The 17,533-nt window shown below is 43.0% G+C and overlaps 2 protein-coding genes across 4 annotated transcripts; one reads left to right on the top strand and one right to left on the bottom strand.

Annotated features, from left to right (window-relative positions):
- Positions 1-572: 572 nt before the first annotated feature.
- bmp8a (bone morphogenetic protein 8a) lies at positions 573-7,083 on the top strand. The gene is made up of 7 exons (XM_062486630.1): positions 573-2,204; positions 4,138-4,330; positions 4,476-4,624; positions 4,874-5,053; positions 5,186-5,265; positions 5,458-5,568; positions 5,790-7,083. The coding sequence occupies exons 1-7, from the start codon at positions 1,613-1,615 to the stop codon at positions 5,937-5,939; spliced, it is 1,455 nt and encodes a 484-aa protein (XP_062342614.1). The 5' UTR covers positions 573-1,612; the 3' UTR covers positions 5,940-7,083.
- Positions 7,084-7,297: 214 nt separating this feature from the next.
- On the bottom strand, positions 7,298-9,574 carry zgc:91910 (Zinc finger protein 706-like). 3 transcript variants are annotated; one of them, XM_062486631.1, is made up of 4 exons: positions 9,447-9,574; positions 8,829-8,970; positions 8,382-8,502; positions 7,298-8,282 (listed from the first exon to the last, which is right to left on the bottom strand). In XM_062486631.1, the coding sequence occupies exons 2-3, from the start codon at positions 8,961-8,963 to the stop codon at positions 8,407-8,409; spliced, it is 231 nt and encodes a 76-aa protein (XP_062342615.1). In that variant the 5' UTR covers positions 8,964-8,970; positions 9,447-9,574; the 3' UTR covers positions 7,298-8,282; positions 8,382-8,406. The 3 variants fall into 3 exon arrangements, with proteins under 3 accessions (XP_062342615.1, XP_062342618.1, XP_062342617.1); XM_062486634.1 differs by having other exon boundaries at positions 8,358-8,502; positions 9,447-9,569; XM_062486633.1 differs by having other exon boundaries at positions 8,829-8,966; positions 9,447-9,513.
- Positions 9,575-17,533: the final 7,959 nt, after the last annotated feature.

Below are 17,533 nucleotides of genomic sequence, written 5' to 3'. Positions count from 1 at the left end.
CAATTTGTGACGCTTCACCTTGTTTCCGACTGTGGAGGGTGGGGCCGCGGTGAGTGGAGTTGTGTAGAGGATGTCGCTGAGATGTCAGGTCAGCGGCTTCTTGTGGTTCCCAAGTCGTAGAAACCTTGTCTTACATACAAAAGTCTGGTTTCAGAGACTTCATTCAGTAGTTGTAGCAACACAGTCACTCACAACACACTTGCTTTCAACACTTGGCGTTTGGTCAAGGTGTATGTTTTTGTTTACAGAGTGTAAATATCATCCAGACTTACATGGCATCGTAATGTCCCTTACACCAAACTCAGATGGATTCTGTGGTATTTAGCCATGAAGGGAAGTAGTCATGACTTGATGAAATGATAGAGGAGAGGGAGTGGGGGGAGGAAGGAGAAAATGAGTCCACTGGGAGAGGATGTGGGCAGAGAGAGAGGGGAGGAGAGGGGTGAGAGAGAGAGGGGAGGAGAGGGGTGAGAGAGAGAGGGGAGGAGAGGGGTGAGAGAGCGATGGGAGGAGAGGGGTGAGAGAGAGAGGGGTGAGCGAGCGATGGGAGGAGGCGTTCTGCAGCTCTGCTTCTTGATGATAGACAGCTTAGAGACAGTTAAACTACTACTTAGACGAGGAGCCTACAGAGGGAACGCCACAGTATAAGACCCGAGCTCACTGGCCGTGAAGGAGAGAATCCGTGTGATAGTAAACACCAACCTGGTCTGGAAAACTCAGACAAGGATTTATCTTGAAGGATTACAACAGTCTACAAACTACAAATGTTTTAAGGAATGCATGTGTTAAATTAAGAAGAAACACAGAGGTTAAGCTGAGCGATCTTGGATGTAAGAAGGAAAGAACTACATGAGGATAAAAATTATGTTTATGCCTTCAACTCTCCTTGTACGATCAGAAGTGTTACTCTCTTGTAACACTTGGAAGCTCATCAGGTTGACCTGATTCTTCTTCATTTAATCCAGTCAGGTAATATAGTTTTCAGCTCAAATTTCAGTCTGCGACACATCTGGGCTCGCACCTGCTCTTCCGTCATCCTCCACCAAACGGACTCCTTCAAAGGGGTTGTTGGTTCTTGTTTATTTATATTGAAATACATCACTGCCATCCGAAGGCTTGTAATTACATTGTTCTCTGTCATGGTATGATATAAGTAGAGTCTTTACACAGTAGGAAAGCTAGAAACCCCTCTATTAGGGATTCAGGTGAGGAGGAGAGGGGAAAGGAAAAGAGATAAACAGGGGGAGGGAAAAGAGTAAACACGTCTCCATCTGTCTACATTTCATCCAAACAACACGCGCAAGTCGCAGATGTGTGTACTGTACCTGGGTGGGTTTTTGTGTGTGCATTGGTGTGTTGATGTCTTGGTGACACACAGAGAGCAGTAGTCTTGTACATAGAGTTGATGGCCAGTCAGACTTGTGAATGACACCACGGTTCCTTGTATCAACTTGCTACTGGTCGGAAGCTCTGTAAAGATTTGTGGTGGCAGAAAAACCCTCAGTACTCAGGAAGAGTAGAGTCAGTACTGTAGATACAGCACAGACAATAGACAACAGTAGAAAAACCGTGGACAGAGAGAATAGAAGACCACTGCTACAGGGCTGCCACCATGGAGACCTCGGACCCCAGCCAGAACTGTAGGGAAGAACACAGGGAACATTCCAGAACACTCCACCATCGCTCCTGTCTGTGGAGCAGAAGAGGAGCACAGAGCTGTGTAGGTATAAACCTCACCTCCAGACCCAGGGACCAGCTGCCTGCTAGGATCCCCAGGCCCAGTTGCAGCCCTGGGTCTAGCCCAGGGTTTGGTCTCCCTGCCCTCCGCCTGTCCCTGCTCCTGGCTCCTCTCCTGCTGTGTCTGTGGGCCCAGCAGACCCAGGCCGTGGTCCAGTCCAGCTTCCGCCGCCTTAGCGGGAAAGAGAAGAAGGAGATGCAGAAGGAGATCCTCTCCATCCTGGGGCTCCCTGGACGGCCCCGGCCTCACCCCCCGCTCCGCCCGCCGTCCTCTGCCCCGCTGTTCATGCTGGACCTGTACCACGCCGTGTCGGCTGAGGGCGAGGAGGGAGGGAACGGACTAGGGGAGGCGGACGGGCTGGGGGGCCACGGCGGTCACCCAGTGCTGCCCACCCTCAGCACGCACACGGCGCCGCTGGGGACGGTGGTCAGCGAGGCAGACACCGTCATGAGCTTCGTCAATGTGGGTGAGTGACTGAGGGAGGATGGGCTGGGGTGAGGTGAGGGGAGGGAGGGAACATGCTCTGGTCGGTAAACAGAAGCAACTCTACTGGCTGTCTGACTGAGGCTTTGGGTGAGATACAGCAGTGGTTCTCAACCCTGGTTCTCAAGTACCCCCTGTCCTGCATATTTTAGATATTTCCATGTTCCAACACACCTGATTTAAATGAATGGTCATTAGCAGGCTTGTGCATAACTAGATAACGACCCATTCATTTAAATCAGGTGTGTTGGAGCAGGGAAACATCTAAAACATGCCGGACAGGGGGTACTTTAGGACCAGGGTTGAGAACCACTGAGATACAGGATGCGTTGATTTTTGATCTAGCTCAGACCCAGACGTGGAGCTGGGTTGACTCACAAAGATAGTCTGGTTATCTTGTTACGGCTTCTTCCTGTGTCTCCTGCCCCACCCCAGACAGCAGTCCTGCTGATGTTTATCTGTCCAGGCTTCTAAATCAAACATCCTCTTCTCATGCGCTTCCTTTCTCCACCTTCCCACAAACCGTGGGAACATTTTCAACTTCTTTTTTTCTCATTAAGTCCCTTGTGTTTGTTTGTACAATAAGGACAATTGCTAATTATTTATTTCACGACAATTTGTACGACACGTACAAATTGTTTGCTTTTTAATGTAAAATCTGCCTTATGAATGGGTTAATGGCTGGAGGGGAGAGAGAAAAAAGTAGGGAGGTGTGGAGGAGATGGGAGGACTTAGAGATGAGTGACACCAAAAAGAAAGGCCAAAGGTAAGAACGGGAGAAGTTTACTATGCAAACACAGAAGTTTGGAGGAAATCATAAAAACAGGAGTACAGTGTTGGGATACTTTAAAAGTACATTTCAAAAGAGAGACGGCAAGAGAGTCGAGTATATGAAGACAGAAACCAAATAAAGATGTAAGACTCTTTATCTCTCACTCACACATGTACACACTTACTATTTTGCAGGCACACACAGGCGTGCTTACCAAGAGTATAACGTGTGTTCTGGTGGAGCCAAGCAGTACTGTGTAACACCCACGTTAGGTCCTGTAACGTAGCCTGCACTACTAATTAGAGACGCTAACAGCCTTGGACCACAGCATCTGCTACACACACACCACTAATCACAGCTTGGGGGTATATTTTTAGACCCGATCCACACGGCAGTATTTTCATCTTATTCCACCATTTCTCTTCTTTTTCAGTTGGGCCTGTAATTCTTCCCAGCTGTGTCCCATGTTGGCAACACACAGCTGGGCCAAAAGCATGTCCTTGAGTAGGCTGGACTGATGGGGTGTGTGTGAAAGTGCGTGTGCACTTGGGGTTGTTTAAGGCAGTAGTCTTCAGCCCTGATGCTCAAGACCCACTGTGCTGTATGTTTTACATTTCGATGACTCCCTGCTCCGGCACACCTGATTCAAATGAATGGTTGTTATCAGGTTTCTGCTGAGCTTCCTAACGGCCAATATATTTGAATCAGGTGTGTTGGAGCAGGGAGAAATCGAAAACATACAGGACAGTGGGCCTTGAGGATCAGGGATGAAGACAGGGAGGGAGTCAGGTGGCTGAGCGGTTAGGGAATCGGGATAGTAATCTGAAGGTTGCCAGTTCGATTCCTGGCCGTGCAAAATGACGTTGTGTCCTTGGGCAAAAGGCACTTCACCCTACTTCCCTCGGGGGGAATGTCCCTGTACTTACTGTAAGTCGCTCTGGATAAGAGCGTCTGCTAAATGACTAAATGTAAATGTAAGACCACTGGTTTAAGGCATCGAGGAACTGCAATGTGAACTCACTTGATGATTCAAATTCAAGGCTTTTATTTGGTCAAAAGTGGAAATGTGATTGACTTTGATCTTTCAATAACAAATAAATGTCTCTCTGTCTTCTCTCTCTGACCCCCTCCCCACTCCCCCCAGTGGAACAGGAGCGTGACCTCCTGCAGCCTCGGCCGTACTGGAAGGAGTTCCGTTTCGACCTGACGCCCCTCCCACAGGGAGAGACAGTGACGGCGGCAGAGTTTCGCATCTATAAGACCCTAACAGTGGGCCAGAGGGCTAACCGCACTCTGCACATCTCCGTGTACGAGATCACACGCAAGACCAAAAACAGGTACACACGCACACATTCACCATACTTTAAAATTCGAATAGAACATCAAATTGGTATATAAGCCCAGTCTTGTTCTCTGTGTGCCCAGTTATGAGTGTCTTACTTTATCCCTTTGTTGTACCCCCGTCTCTCTTCTCGTGCTCAGAGAGCCAGAACTGGTGCTGCTGGATATGCAGTCTGTGCCTGCGGGCCAGGAAGGTTGGCTGGCCTTCGATGTCACCTCAGCCAGCAACCGCTGGCTCCTCCACCCACGTAGCAACCTGGGCATACGGCTGTATGTGGAGACAGAGGAGGGTAGGAGGAGACACATCATAACTGTTATATCTATGTGACGCTTTGGTTGTAGCACCAAACTGATAGGGTCATAACAAGGAAGTGGTTTGGTGCCCCCTTGTGGCAAAGAGTACATATCCTGTCAAATATTGGTAACATACAGTATTCGCTAACACCCTGTCTACTCTCTCTAACTAATTCTCCCCACATAACTGTCTTTTTTCTCCTCTTTGCCTTTCTTCCTCTTTTCATATCTTATCTTTCTGTCAGACCGGTCTCTATCTGCTGGATGGGTGGGGCTGGTGGGTCGTAGGGGGCCTCGTGCCAAACAACCCTTCATGGTGACATTTTTCCGGGCGAGCCAGGCGCCCTGTCGCCCTCCTCGTGCCCTTAGACCCAACCCCCGCAGGAAGAAAACCAAATATGATCTGCCAGTACCCCCTATTCGCGGTAAGCTACGTTCTAATAGACAACACATTCCAAATCAGGCTGTACATTTTAGTCCAACATTTTTGTCCAAAATGTCATCTTGGAATATCCTTCCTGTTCCAAACATTGAGCTTTTGTTTTCCATCCTCTCAGATCACAGTCAAGCCAACAGTGGTCGCCAAGCGTGCAAGAGACATGAGCTGAATGTCAGCTTCAGTGACTTGGGGTGGAAGGCAAGTTGCTGTCAACTTCAACTAACGTTAATTCACTGAGGACTAGCCTATGTCAGACGTTGCCATTGCATTTGTAGGGTTGAATACCACTGCTCTAGTGGATTATTTTGGTCTAATGGCTGATATTTGGGCTTAAGAGGGAACAGGGGGGTTCAAAGCTACACAGAAGTCTGAGTGTGTCCCCTCTCATAGGACTGGGTGCTGGCTCCATCGGGTTACTCTGCCTTCTACTGTGATGGAGAATGCATTTACCCTCTGGGCTCCTGCATGAATGCCACAAACCATGCCATGATACAACTAGTGGTCAGTACATACAACTTCATCCTCATTATTCTTCCCACTCAGTTGTACTTCTGGTAATCAAGTATTGACACATGGGAAATATTGTATTATCAAAACTTTTGCTAACGATGTTATGGTGAGTGCTAGTTTAGCATTACATCTATGGTTGCACAGAGATATTTTGACAGTTATCATAATTGAGTTTTCTTTTTTGTATTGTCCTTGTGTGTGTATCCTGTCAGGTTCATCTCCTAAAACCAGAGGAGGTCCCTAAGGCATGCTGCGCCCCCACCAAGCTCAGCCCCATCTCCGTGCTCTTCTACGACGACAACAACAATGTCATCCTCAAGAAGCACCGCAACATGGTTGTCAAAACCTGCGGGTGCCTGTGATTTCATTTACCCCACACTGTTAACCATTGTGTATTTCTAGAATATTCTACAGTATAGACCTGTTCTTATGTGAATGGCCTTTGACCTATGGATATTGTAATTCAATAAACAATATGTTCCCGAACTATATTATCAACGTTAAATGAAAAGTAGACAGCTATATCTACATTGTTCCTATCTACAAAACCTGTTCCCACAATATTTTACCATCATAATTACACAATAGTTAGGGTTGATTTGTGTGAGCCCTAACAAAGTCTGCTCTCGTTACCCTCTTGTGACAATCATATTACAGTAAGACATATTTACTAGGGGTGGGGGGAAAAATTGATTCACATATAAATCGCGATTCCGTCTTCTAGCAATTCACATTTTTTTATATAAACATATATAGAATCGAAATGACATAAGGGCAATTACACGGTCTTGTAGAAAGTAACTGCAGGAATCCTCTGTGGCTCAGTGGGTAAGCATGTGTACCATCGAGTCTACTGCCAAACACGGTACTCCTGGTTCAAATCTCGCTCAAACCAATGTATAATTAATACATAATTAATAATTAACTGATATTAGTTAAGTAATATATATGTTATTTCCAAGTATATAGTAGGTGGACCCCGTGGTGTAGTGGGTTGACGGGCCGCCGCCTGACACACAACAACTTGTCTTTTAAAGTTTTTTTTTTTGTGATGTCATGTAAATGATCTGACCAATAGAATCCACCAACAAGAAGCTGGGCTCCTTAAGGTCTCCACATCCATACTAGCACACTACCTAGTAGGGGTGGGGGAAAAATCGATTCACATATGAATCTCGATTCAGTCTTTTAGCAATTCACAAATTTAAAGAATTGTTTTTCTAGTTGTTTTTTATATTATTTTTTATGTAAGCATATATTGAATAGAAATTTGATTTTTTTTAATCATGGATTGATTTTTAATCAAATCGTGACCCAAAGAATCCATTTGAATCGTGAGGTACCAAAAGATTCCCACCCCTAATACTATTTTTACCACCCCTTTATTATCTCCCAGAGATTCATACTTTTAGTTCAAAAACTATGTATGTATGTATCACTTTGAACATGAGATTACATCCATCACTATTTGTCCTGCAATTCCCTTGGTAAACCAAATCTCTATAAAATTGGACAGTGTGTTTCATAAATTAGTTGGTCAGCCATCTTCTTGACATATACCTTAATGTATACATTGTCCACTGGTCAACTAAGTCTCTCAATGGATTGTCTGGTTCAACAACTTTATTCAGGTGTAGTGTATAGGTTTTAGTGGAGGACTTAGACCCTTTTGCTGGTATGGAAACACACACACACACGGGGGCAGGAAATACTCCCAAAAGATGTTCTAGATTTCTTTAATTACAGGTTTAACCAGTACAAGTTCATAGCAATGAAAAATCTAATCTTTGTAGTCACTTATGTACACAGGGACTGACAGTTGGTCTGCCTTAGTGAGCAGATTTCAGGAGAGCTGACCGTAGTGCCTTCACATTGCTGTGAAAATCCACCATGTAGCGCAGTCTTCTGCATGGGATCAACGGCTCGTATTGATGCATATGTGACAGAAAGCGAACATACACACTTCCACTGAAAGATCAGAAGTGTCAGGTGGTATGTGAACAGACTTGTCGTAAATAATCAGTATTTTAAAACAAGTGTTCGCGTGTGTAAATACCAGACCAGTAGATTGGCTTGCAGACGGAATGTCTTCGTTTTTATATACGGCTCAATTTATTAGAAAGGGTAACATGCAGAATACCGTAACATTGCATCAGTGTGGACCCTGGAATTTAGTCATTCACTTTGTTTTTTTTAATTAAAGTATACTAGGTATCAGGCCAAATTTGAATGATTTGATGACTCAAGTATACCAGGTAACACGGTCCCTGGACTACAAATACAGTATCCTCCACACTGGCATCACATTCTCAAAAACGTAAAATTATCAATATTTTGCACAAGAGTATGTGAGAGGTGTACAAAAATTGGCATGAGGTGCAGTTTAAGGTGTAAAATAAAGGGACATTCTAACAATTCCAACTGAGCAAATGACCAGTAAATAAGGTCCTTATATTGACGTTACATCAGGACGATCAGTGCTCAGTGGGTAAGAACTGTACACCTTATAGTGGGATATCTTTCTAAAGGGGCCAAATGTACACAAAATAAATACAAAAACGGGTGCTGGTGCCCGCCCCCTTTAAGGTCAATGTTACCCGAGTATTCCTAAGCCCCCCCCCCACCACCACCACCACCCCCCATGACCATTAATCCCTGTACTCCTCCTTCGACTTCCATCTGCTCTTTCCTCATCCATCGAATCTCTGACAAAACAGGAAAGAGAAGGATCTTAACACCTAAACAACATTGAAATACTGCCTATGTTAATAGGAACATACATGAGACTTCCAGGTCCAGCTTACCCTTCCTGTGCCAGCTCCAGGACATCTAAGCCTGGACATCAACCAGCTCTGGGGGCATGGGAGACTTGGGGTGCTTGCTCTCAAAGTGCTGCTTGAATGTCTTAGGGTCAGGCATTTGTGTCTAAATTAAGAACAATAGTGAGAATGTTAACACAGTTAACTGATACACTACACTCTGACCACCTTACATAGTTCAAATGTACTAATTTTGTTTAACAGAGCTATTCCAGTTGTAATTATGGGCAGAACACAAAGGTAACTGTATTCTCCACTAACAAATTGCAGAGCAGTCCTTAAATGGGGAACAGTTGAAGGTCAACAAAGCAGCAATCATAAGTAAAGGAGGTTAGCCATGAGTCATCTAACGTTATCAAGACAAGGTTGGGACTTGGACACGCACATTCAGGGACTGGTCCTAAATGTAAAATACAAGCTCAGCAAACTCACCCGGCACACTGGGCAGGAGTGCACAAGCGCAGCCTTGGCTGCAATCTTTTGGTCGGCGGCCTGTCCTTTCTTCTTGTCGGCTGCCTTCTTGGCAGCCTTCTGCTGGGATTGAATCTTTTGCTGCCCGCGAGCCATGGCCTACATAACCAAACAACCACCATTAAATTAGACAGCCACAATTAGCTCCAAATATGATTGCTAAAGTATGTAGATAGCTAACGTAAAGCATATTGTATCGAACGGCGGCCTAGCCAACTTTTACACCTCTCTGTGGACTCAGCGGGTTATTATAGGCTACGGTTAGCTCTATCTTTTCACATTACGATATAGCCCCAAGATAAAACATTGACTAAATCGTCTCAAACAGTAAAATAAACGCTTAGCTGGTCCTACTTCTCCTTATTATCTAACTAACATAAGCTCGTTAAGTTTAGTAGCTAGCCTAGCTAGCTAGGCTAGGTAAGAGCCATTTTCATGTGGCACAAATAATTCGTTGATTCGCTATAGAAGACAAGGCTTTTCTATCGTTAAACATATAACTGAGTTTATAAGTCCATTAACTAAAACAACCCAATATAGAGATCCCCAAAACGGATATATAAATGTGTAATGTAATACCTTTCTTCTGCGTCGTCGCCCCTTGCACTAGTCGTACGAGTGGCTTGTTTTTCTTACTCTTTAGTTCTCTGGTAAGTTAGGCGCAGTTAGCTGACTACTGCCACCCACTGGTAGAGCCAAGTTAAAATAAGGGAAGTGGATGAGTTTCCTTGAAACCGTTTTCACGTTCCCGCAGTTGGTGAATACGTAATGCAGCTCAGCCACCCCAGAAAACCTCCTCTCCTCTCTGCAAACACCTGCAATGCAATCAAGACATATTGCACGCATTCCAATATCCCACATCTCACAGTGTCCATTTATATGCTTCCCCACTCCACTCCCCCACAAACATATTTCTCCAAACAGCCCCCTCCCTACAAACACAATTCCCCAATCAGAGGCCTTGTAATGCAGACATCCCAACCTGCAGAGACTCATTTCCGGGAGGTGGCTTCTCCCCCTACTACATAAATCTATTCAGCCATACTCACTTTTCTCCACTCCCGCAATTAGAACACAAAAAGTTCACTCTGCTCCCGAGGTATTCCAATCTTTACAGAGCCAACATAAAATCACTAACATAACCAGGCCAGGGCAGCAACTGAGTCTGTGCAAAGGACCACCCTAGGACCCTAGAGGCACCCACCTCAACACACAGATCAATGCTGACAATTCTGATGTAACACAATCAACCAGACAGTAGAGGGTGCCACCTGACTGCCATCCCAATCTGATATTGAAACCTTATTTATGCCCAGTACTGCAAACCCAACTTTTCTATATTTCTTTTTCTATCTACCAAAAGAGTCGGAATTGGACTTGGGAGTAATGTAACTAATATTGTACCTGCTAATGATATGTTCAAGTTCTACTTAAAAAAATGAATACTATTGTTTTTCATGTAGTTCACACACTAGTTTGTGAGAGAATCTTGCATGTTTTCTGATAAAAACAGAAGTCCCTTTGGTTAGTAACCACTTCTGTTTTTTGATCCTTTCTCTATCAATAAGATCTTGGAAAAACCCAAAACAAATACACACAACACACACACACACACACACACACACACACACACACACACACACACACACACACACACACACACACACACACACACACATCTTACATTCTTTCTCTCATACACTCAGTGGAAATTCTAACATATGCCTACACACATGTTCACACATGTAACAGACATTCACACCTAAAAAAAGGGGTTGAGGAATTTAAACAAGTAGTCACATAGTGTGACTTCTGAGGTCTTTGGTGTGACATAAAGACTAAAAACAACTGATACTCAATTACTTTGTCATCATTATTCTTATATCTCATGGTTTAAATTACACTTTAAATTTTTATTTTGTGATGATTCTGTGGTCAGTTACTTCCGTTAAAACATGACCATATCTTCTCATAAGCGGCCACAGACCATGTTCAGTCAGTATAATTGTGTCCACAGTGAAACTGATGGTGTGGAGACAGCTTGATGAGAAAGAACAACAGCTGAGACTGAACCAGAGTAGCTGGTGGCCGCAATACTTCCTCAATCTAAATGTCTCAATTCTTCTAACATTCCTTCCTCTTAAGATGCCATTCTTTATATTTGACCATTAAAGAGATTGAGTGTATGGTCTCTGTCTACCTTTGATATATACCAATGGGGAAAAAATCGAAATCAAAAACTGACACCAACTCATATAGCACGCAATGGCCAATAGTTTTTGGCCCAAAATGTTCTGTATTTCGTGGTCAGAAGCCATACATTTTATTTCACCTAGCTGACCAGAAGAGGGCTGACTATCACTCAGATGATCAACCTTTCACCAAAGTAAATCCTGTAAGATGAGTAGACACAAAGTACAGCTTATTTCTTGCAACGATGATGTGTTTGTTCTACAGTGTAGCCTTCATCCCCCGACCAACCTAGCATCACAGGCCTGGTGCCTAATGAGAGGTTCCCAGTGGTGAACTGGTCTAATCGTAACTTCTAGTCTGGTTTCTGACCATCACAGCAAACATCTACACAGGGAAAGTAATATGTTTGCAATTGTTCATTAATTCAATATTGTCTTTTGTTTTAATCAATTGGATGCTAGTCCAGAAGTCAAGCAGTTAAACATTGCTGTTTGTTTGGCTTTCTGTCAATTATGTGTTCCATGTTAAACCAAATAAAAAAAGGAAACAGACCCTTCCAAACCACAATCATATGTACTCAATCTGTGAGTATTTGGCACACATAATATTTGCACACACACACACATACAAACATACACACATTCCTAGACAAGCATTGAATGACTCAGCAACATACAAGATAGACAGGGGTGGCTGACTCCTGGGTTCATGCCTCACTCCACAGCAGCCCATCTCAGGATGAACAGCATGGAGATATTTAATCCGTCACGTTACAAACTTCTAGACTTCAGGGTTCATCTGGGACAGTTTGTGTAGCTGCTGAATACTACAACCAGCTTGTCTGAGAGAAAGGGGACACATTGGTATTAAAATGATTTTACAAAACATTCCATCACCGTATAACTTGATTATCAATAAATCACTGAAAAAGGACCATTTTGAGGACTGGAACTATGTATATCAGGGGGTCAAACATTAGGATTATGTTTAGTATACTCCTGCCACAAGTAATGCAGAAGCCTTTAGCTCTACATTAATCCACTTATGCGTATGGTATTGAGATGACCCCTCAATGTCAACAGCAGTTGAACTGAGAGAGGGTGAATTTAAGGAAGAATTGTAGAAGAAGTCAGGTGGCTGAGCGGTTAGGGAATCGGGCTAGTAATCTGAAGGTTGCCAGTTCGATTCCCGGCTCTGCCAAATGACGTTGAGTCCTTGGGCAAGGCACTTCACCCTACTTGCCTCGGGGGGAATGTCCCTGTACTTACTGTAAGTCGCTCTGGATAAGAGCGTCTGCTAAATGACTTAATGTAGAAAAAGAACTGAGAGTAAAATACAGAATGAGAGGTTAAAAAGGGATGTGCTGTCTGAGCTTGAGGAACAGAGGCAGTCACAAGTTGTTTCTCATCTTTTTCCTTCTGCTTTCAGTACTTCTAAATGTACTTTGGATAAAAGGGTTTGCTAAATGACTAAATGTAAAGGAAAGCTGTACTGTGGCTGAACCCAAGGTTTGTGGTTTCCTCTGGAGACATATGTATGAACAACGTTGTTTTCAAGATATACAGTATGTACAGTTAGGTCCATAAATATTTGGACATTGACACAATTTTCATCATTTTGGCTCTGTATACCACCACAATGGATTTGAAATGAAACAATCAAGATGTGCTTTAAGTGCAGACTTTCAGCTTTAATTTCAGGGTATTTACATCCAAATCAGGTGAACGGTGTAGGAATTACAACACATTTTATATGTGCCCCCCCCCTTTTTAAGGGACCAAAAATAATTGGACAAACTAACATAATCATAAATCTAATTGTCACTTTTAATACTTGGTTGCAAATCCTTTGCAGTCAATGACAGCCTGAAGTCTGGAACCCATAGACATCACCAGACGCTGGGTTTCGTCCCTGGTGATGCTCTGCCAGGCCTCTACTGCAACTGTCTTCAGTTCCTGCTTGTTCTTTGGGCATTTTCCCTTCAGTTTTGTCTTTAGCAAGTGAAATGCATGCTCAATTGGATTTAGGTCAGGTGATTGACTTGGCCATTGCAGAACATTCCACTTCTTTGCCTTAAAAAACTCTTTGGTTGCTTTCGCAGTATGCTTCGGGTCATTGTCCATCTGGACTGTGAAGCGCCGTCCTATGAGTTCTGAAGCATTTGGCTGAATCTGAGCAGATAATATTGCCCGAAACACTTCAGAATTCATCCTACTGCTTTTGTCAGCAGTCACATCATCGATAAATACAAGGGAACCAGTTCCATTGGCAGTCATACATGCCCACGCCATAACACTACCTCCACCATGCTTCACTGATGAGGTGGTATGCTTTGGATCATGAGCAGTTCCTTCCCTTCTCCATACTCTTCTCTTCCCATCATTCTGGTACAAGTTGATCTTGGTCTCATCTGTCCATAGGATGTTGTTCCAGAACTGTACAGGCTCTTTTAGATGTTTTTTGGCAAACTCTAATCTGGTCTTCCTGTTTTTGAGACTCACCAATGGTTTACATCTTGTGGTGAACCCTCTGTATTTACTCTGGTGAAGTCTTCTCTTAATTGTTGACTTTGACACAGATACGCCTACCTCCTGGAGAGTGTTCTTGATCTGGCCAACTGTTGTGAAGGGGTTTTTCTTCACCAGGGAAATAATTCTTCTGTCATCCACCACAGTTGTTTTCCGTGGTCTTCCGGGTCTTTTGATGTTGCTGAGCTCACCAGTGCGTTCTTTCTTTTTAAGAATGTACCAAACAGTTGATTTGGCCACACCTAATGTTTTTGCTATCTCTCTGATAGGTTTGTTTTGATTTTACAGCCTAACGATGGCTTGCTTCACTGATAGTGACAGCTCTTTGGACTTCATATTGAGAGTTGACAGCAACAGATTCCAAACACAAATACCATACTTGAAATGAACTCTAGACCTTTTATCTGCTCCTTGTCAATGAAATAATGAACTCCCATGAAGGAATAACATACACCTGGCCATGGAACAGCTGAGCAGCCAATTGTCCAATTACTTTTGGTCCCTTAAAAAGGGGGGGGCCACATATCAAATGTGTTGTAATTCCTACACCGTTCACCTGATTTGGATGTAAATACCCTGAAATTAAAGCTGAAAGTCTGCACTTAAAGCACATCTTGATTGAGCCAAAATGATGAAAATTGTGTCAATGTCCAAATATTTATGGACCTAACTGTATATATCATGACAACTACATCTCTTTTGGTTGTTACCACTCCATCTCTCCGTCTGTGTTTTAAATCAGCTTTCTCTTTTATTTATTTGGTCCCTCTTGTTTAAACAAGACCAGTAAACACAAAGCAACTCTAATCCTAACCCTAATCCCATTGACCAAACAGCCCCCCTCCCCCAGTCATCCTTCCTTTCTCTCATGTTATGTGCTTGATATCTCTTCCCATCCTTTAACTTTGCTTGGTCATACCACTACAGAGGTTTGACTGTATCTCCTCCATTGTTTGAAGGAGTAGCACTGTCTGTTTATATTGTTAAAAAAAGGGGTTGAGGAATTTAAACAAGTAGTCACATAGTGTGACTTCTGAGGTCTTTGGTGTGACATAAAGACTAAAAACAACTGATACTCAATTACTTTGTCATCATTATTCTTATATCTCATGGTTTAAATTACACTTTAAATTTTTATTTTGTGATGATTCTGTGGTCAGTTACTTCCGTTAAAACATGACCATATCTTCTCATAAGCGGCCACAGACCATGTTCAGTCAGTATAATTGTGTCCACAGTGAAACTGATGGTGTGGAGACAGCTTGATGAGAAAGAACAACAGCTGAGACTGAACCAGAGTAGCTGGTGGCCGCAATACTTCCTCAATCTAAATGTCTCAATTCTTCTAACATTCCTTCCTCTTAAGATGCCATTCTTTATATTTGACCATTAAAGAGATTGAGTGTATGGTCTCTGTCTACCTTTGATATATACCAATGGGGAAAAAATCGAAATCAAAAACTGACACCAACTCATATAGCACGCAATGGCCAATAGTTTTTGGCCCAAAATGTTCTGTATTTCGTGGTCAGAAGCCATACATTTTATTTCACCTAGCTGACCAGAAGAGGGCTGACTATCACTCAGATGATCAACCTTTCACCAAAGTAAATCCTGTAAGATGAGTAGACACAAAGTACAGCTTATTTCTTGCAACGATGATGTGTTTGTTCTACAGTGTAGCCTGTAGAAGTCATTTAGTGAACTGGTCTAATCGTAACTTCTAGTCTGGTTTCTGACCATCACAGCAAACATCTACACAGGGAAAGTAATATGTTTGCAATTGTTCATTAATTCAAAATTGTCTTTTGGTTTAATCAATTGGATGCTAGTCCAGAAGTCAAGCAGTTAAACATTGCTGTTTGTTTGGCTTTCTGTCAATTATGTGTTCCATGTTAAACCAAATAAAAAAAGGAAACAGACCCTTCCAAACCACAATCATATGTACTCAATCTGTGAGTATTTGGCACACATAATATTTGCACACACACACACATACAAACATACACACATTCCTAGACAAGCATTGAATGACTCAGCAACATACAAGATAGACAGGGGTGGCTGACTCCTGGGTTCATGCCTCACTCCACAGCAGCCCATCTCAGGATGAACAGCATGGAGATATTTAATCCGTCACGTTACAAACTTCTAGACTTCAGGGTTCATCTGGGACAGTTTGTGTAGCTGCTGAATACTACAACCAGCTTGTCTGAGAGAAAGGGGACACATTGGTATTAAAATGATTTTACAAAACATTCCATCACCGTATAACTTGATTATCAATAAATCACTGAAAAAGGACCATTTTGAGGACTGGAACTATGTATATCAGGGGGTCAAACATTAGGATTATGTTTAGTATACTCCTGCCACAAGTAATGCAGAAGCCTTTAGCTCTACATTAATCCACTTATGCGTATGGTATTGAGATGACCCCTCAATGTCAACAGCAGTTGAACTGAGAGAGGGTGAATTTAAGGAAGAATTGTAGAAGAAGTCAGGTGGCTGAGCGGTTAGGGAATCGGGCTAGTAATCTGAAGGTTGCCAGTTCGATTCCCGGCTCTGCCAAATGACGTTGAGTCCTTGGGCAAGGCACTTCACCCTACTTGCCTCGGGGGGAATGTCCCTGTACTTACTGTAAGTCGCTCTGGATAAGAGCGTCTGCTAAATGACTTAATGTAGAAAAAGAACTGAGAGTAAAATACAGAATGAGAGGTTAAAAAGGGATGTGCTGTCTGAGCTTGAGGAACAGAGGCAGTCACAAGTTGTTTCTCATCTTTTTCCTTCTGCTTTCAGTACTTCTAAATGTACTTTGGATAAAAGGGTTTGCTAAATGACTAAATGTAAAGGAAAGCTGTACTGTGGCTGAACCCAAGGTTTGTGGTTTCCTCTGGAGACATATGTATGAACAACGTTGTTTTCAAGATATACAGTATGTACAGTTAGGTCCATAAATATTTGGACATTGACACAATTTTCATCATTTTGGCTCTGTATACCACCACAATGGATTTGAAATGAAACAATCAAGATGTGCTTTAAGTGCAGACTTTCAGCTTTAATTTCAGGGTATTTACATCCAAATCAGGTGAACGGTGTAGGAATTACAACACATTTTATATGTGCCCCCCCCCTTTTTAAGGGACCAAAAATAATTGGACAAACTAACATAATCATAAATCTAATTGTCACTTTTAATACTTGGTTGCAAATCCTTTGCAGTCAATGACAGCCTGAAGTCTGGAACCCATAGACATCACCAGACGCTGGGTTTCGTCCCTGGTGATGCTCTGCCAGGCCTCTACTGCAACTGTCTTCAGTTCCTGCTTGTTCTTTGGGCATTTTCCCTTCAGTTTTGTCTTTAGCAAGTGAAATGCATGCTCAATTGGATTTAGGTCAGGTGATTGACTTGGCCATTGCAGAACATTCCACTTCTTTGCCTTAAAAAACTCTTTGGTTGCTTTCGCAGTATGCTTCGGGTCATTGTCCATCTGGACTGTGAAGCGCCGTCCTATGAGTTCTGAAGCATTTGGCTGAATCTGAGCAGATAATATTGCCCGAAACACTTCAGAATTCATCCTACTGCTTTTGTCAGCAGTCACATCATCGATAAATACAAGGGAACCAGTTCCATTGGCAGTCATACATGCCCACGCCATAACACTACCTCCACCATGCTTCACTGATGAGGTGGTATGCTTTGGATCATGAGCAGTTCCTTCCCTTCTCCATACTCTTCTCTTCCCATCATTCTGGTACAAGTTGATCTTGGTCTCATCTGTCCATAGGATGTTGTTCCAGAACTGTACAGGCTCTTTTAGATGTTTTTTGGCAAACTCTAATCTGGTCTTCCTGTTTTTGAGACTCACCAATGGTTTACATCTTGTGGTGAACCCTCTGTATTTACTCTGGTGAAGTCTTCTCTTAATTGTTGACTTTGAC

The sequence above is a fragment of the Osmerus eperlanus genome, chromosome 20 (genome assembly GCF_963692335.1).
Source record: "Osmerus eperlanus chromosome 20, fOsmEpe2.1, whole genome shotgun sequence".
NCBI classification, from domain to species: domain Eukaryota; kingdom Metazoa; phylum Chordata; class Actinopteri; order Osmeriformes; family Osmeridae; genus Osmerus; species Osmerus eperlanus.
The sequence above is the reverse complement of the archived record's forward strand: the minus strand, read 5'-3'. Positions and strand labels throughout refer to the sequence as shown.

What these genes read in the sequence shown, in the direction of transcription:
- bmp8a (XM_062486630.1), top strand. Translation starts at nt 1,613, where the DNA reads ATGGAGACCTCGGACCCCAGCCAGAACTGTAGGGAAGAACACAGGGAA. An exon ending in GTATGTGGAGACAGAGGAGG is followed by an intron (nt 4,625 to 4,873) that starts GTAGGAGGAGAC and finishes TCTTTCTGTCAG; the next exon opens with ACCGGTCTCTATCTGCTGGA. An exon ending in TCAGTGACTTGGGGTGGAAG is followed by an intron (nt 5,266 to 5,457) that starts GCAAGTTGCTGT and finishes CCCCTCTCATAG; the next exon opens with GACTGGGTGCTGGCTCCATC.
- zgc:91910 (XM_062486631.1), bottom strand. Translation starts at nt 8,963, where the DNA reads ATGGCTCGCGGGCAGCAAAAGATTCAATCCCAGCAGAAGGCTGCCAAG. An exon ending in ACTCCTGCCCAGTGTGCCGG is followed by an intron (nt 8,503 to 8,828) that starts GTGAGTTTGCTG and finishes TTCTTAATTTAG; the next exon opens with ACACAAATGCCTGACCCTAA.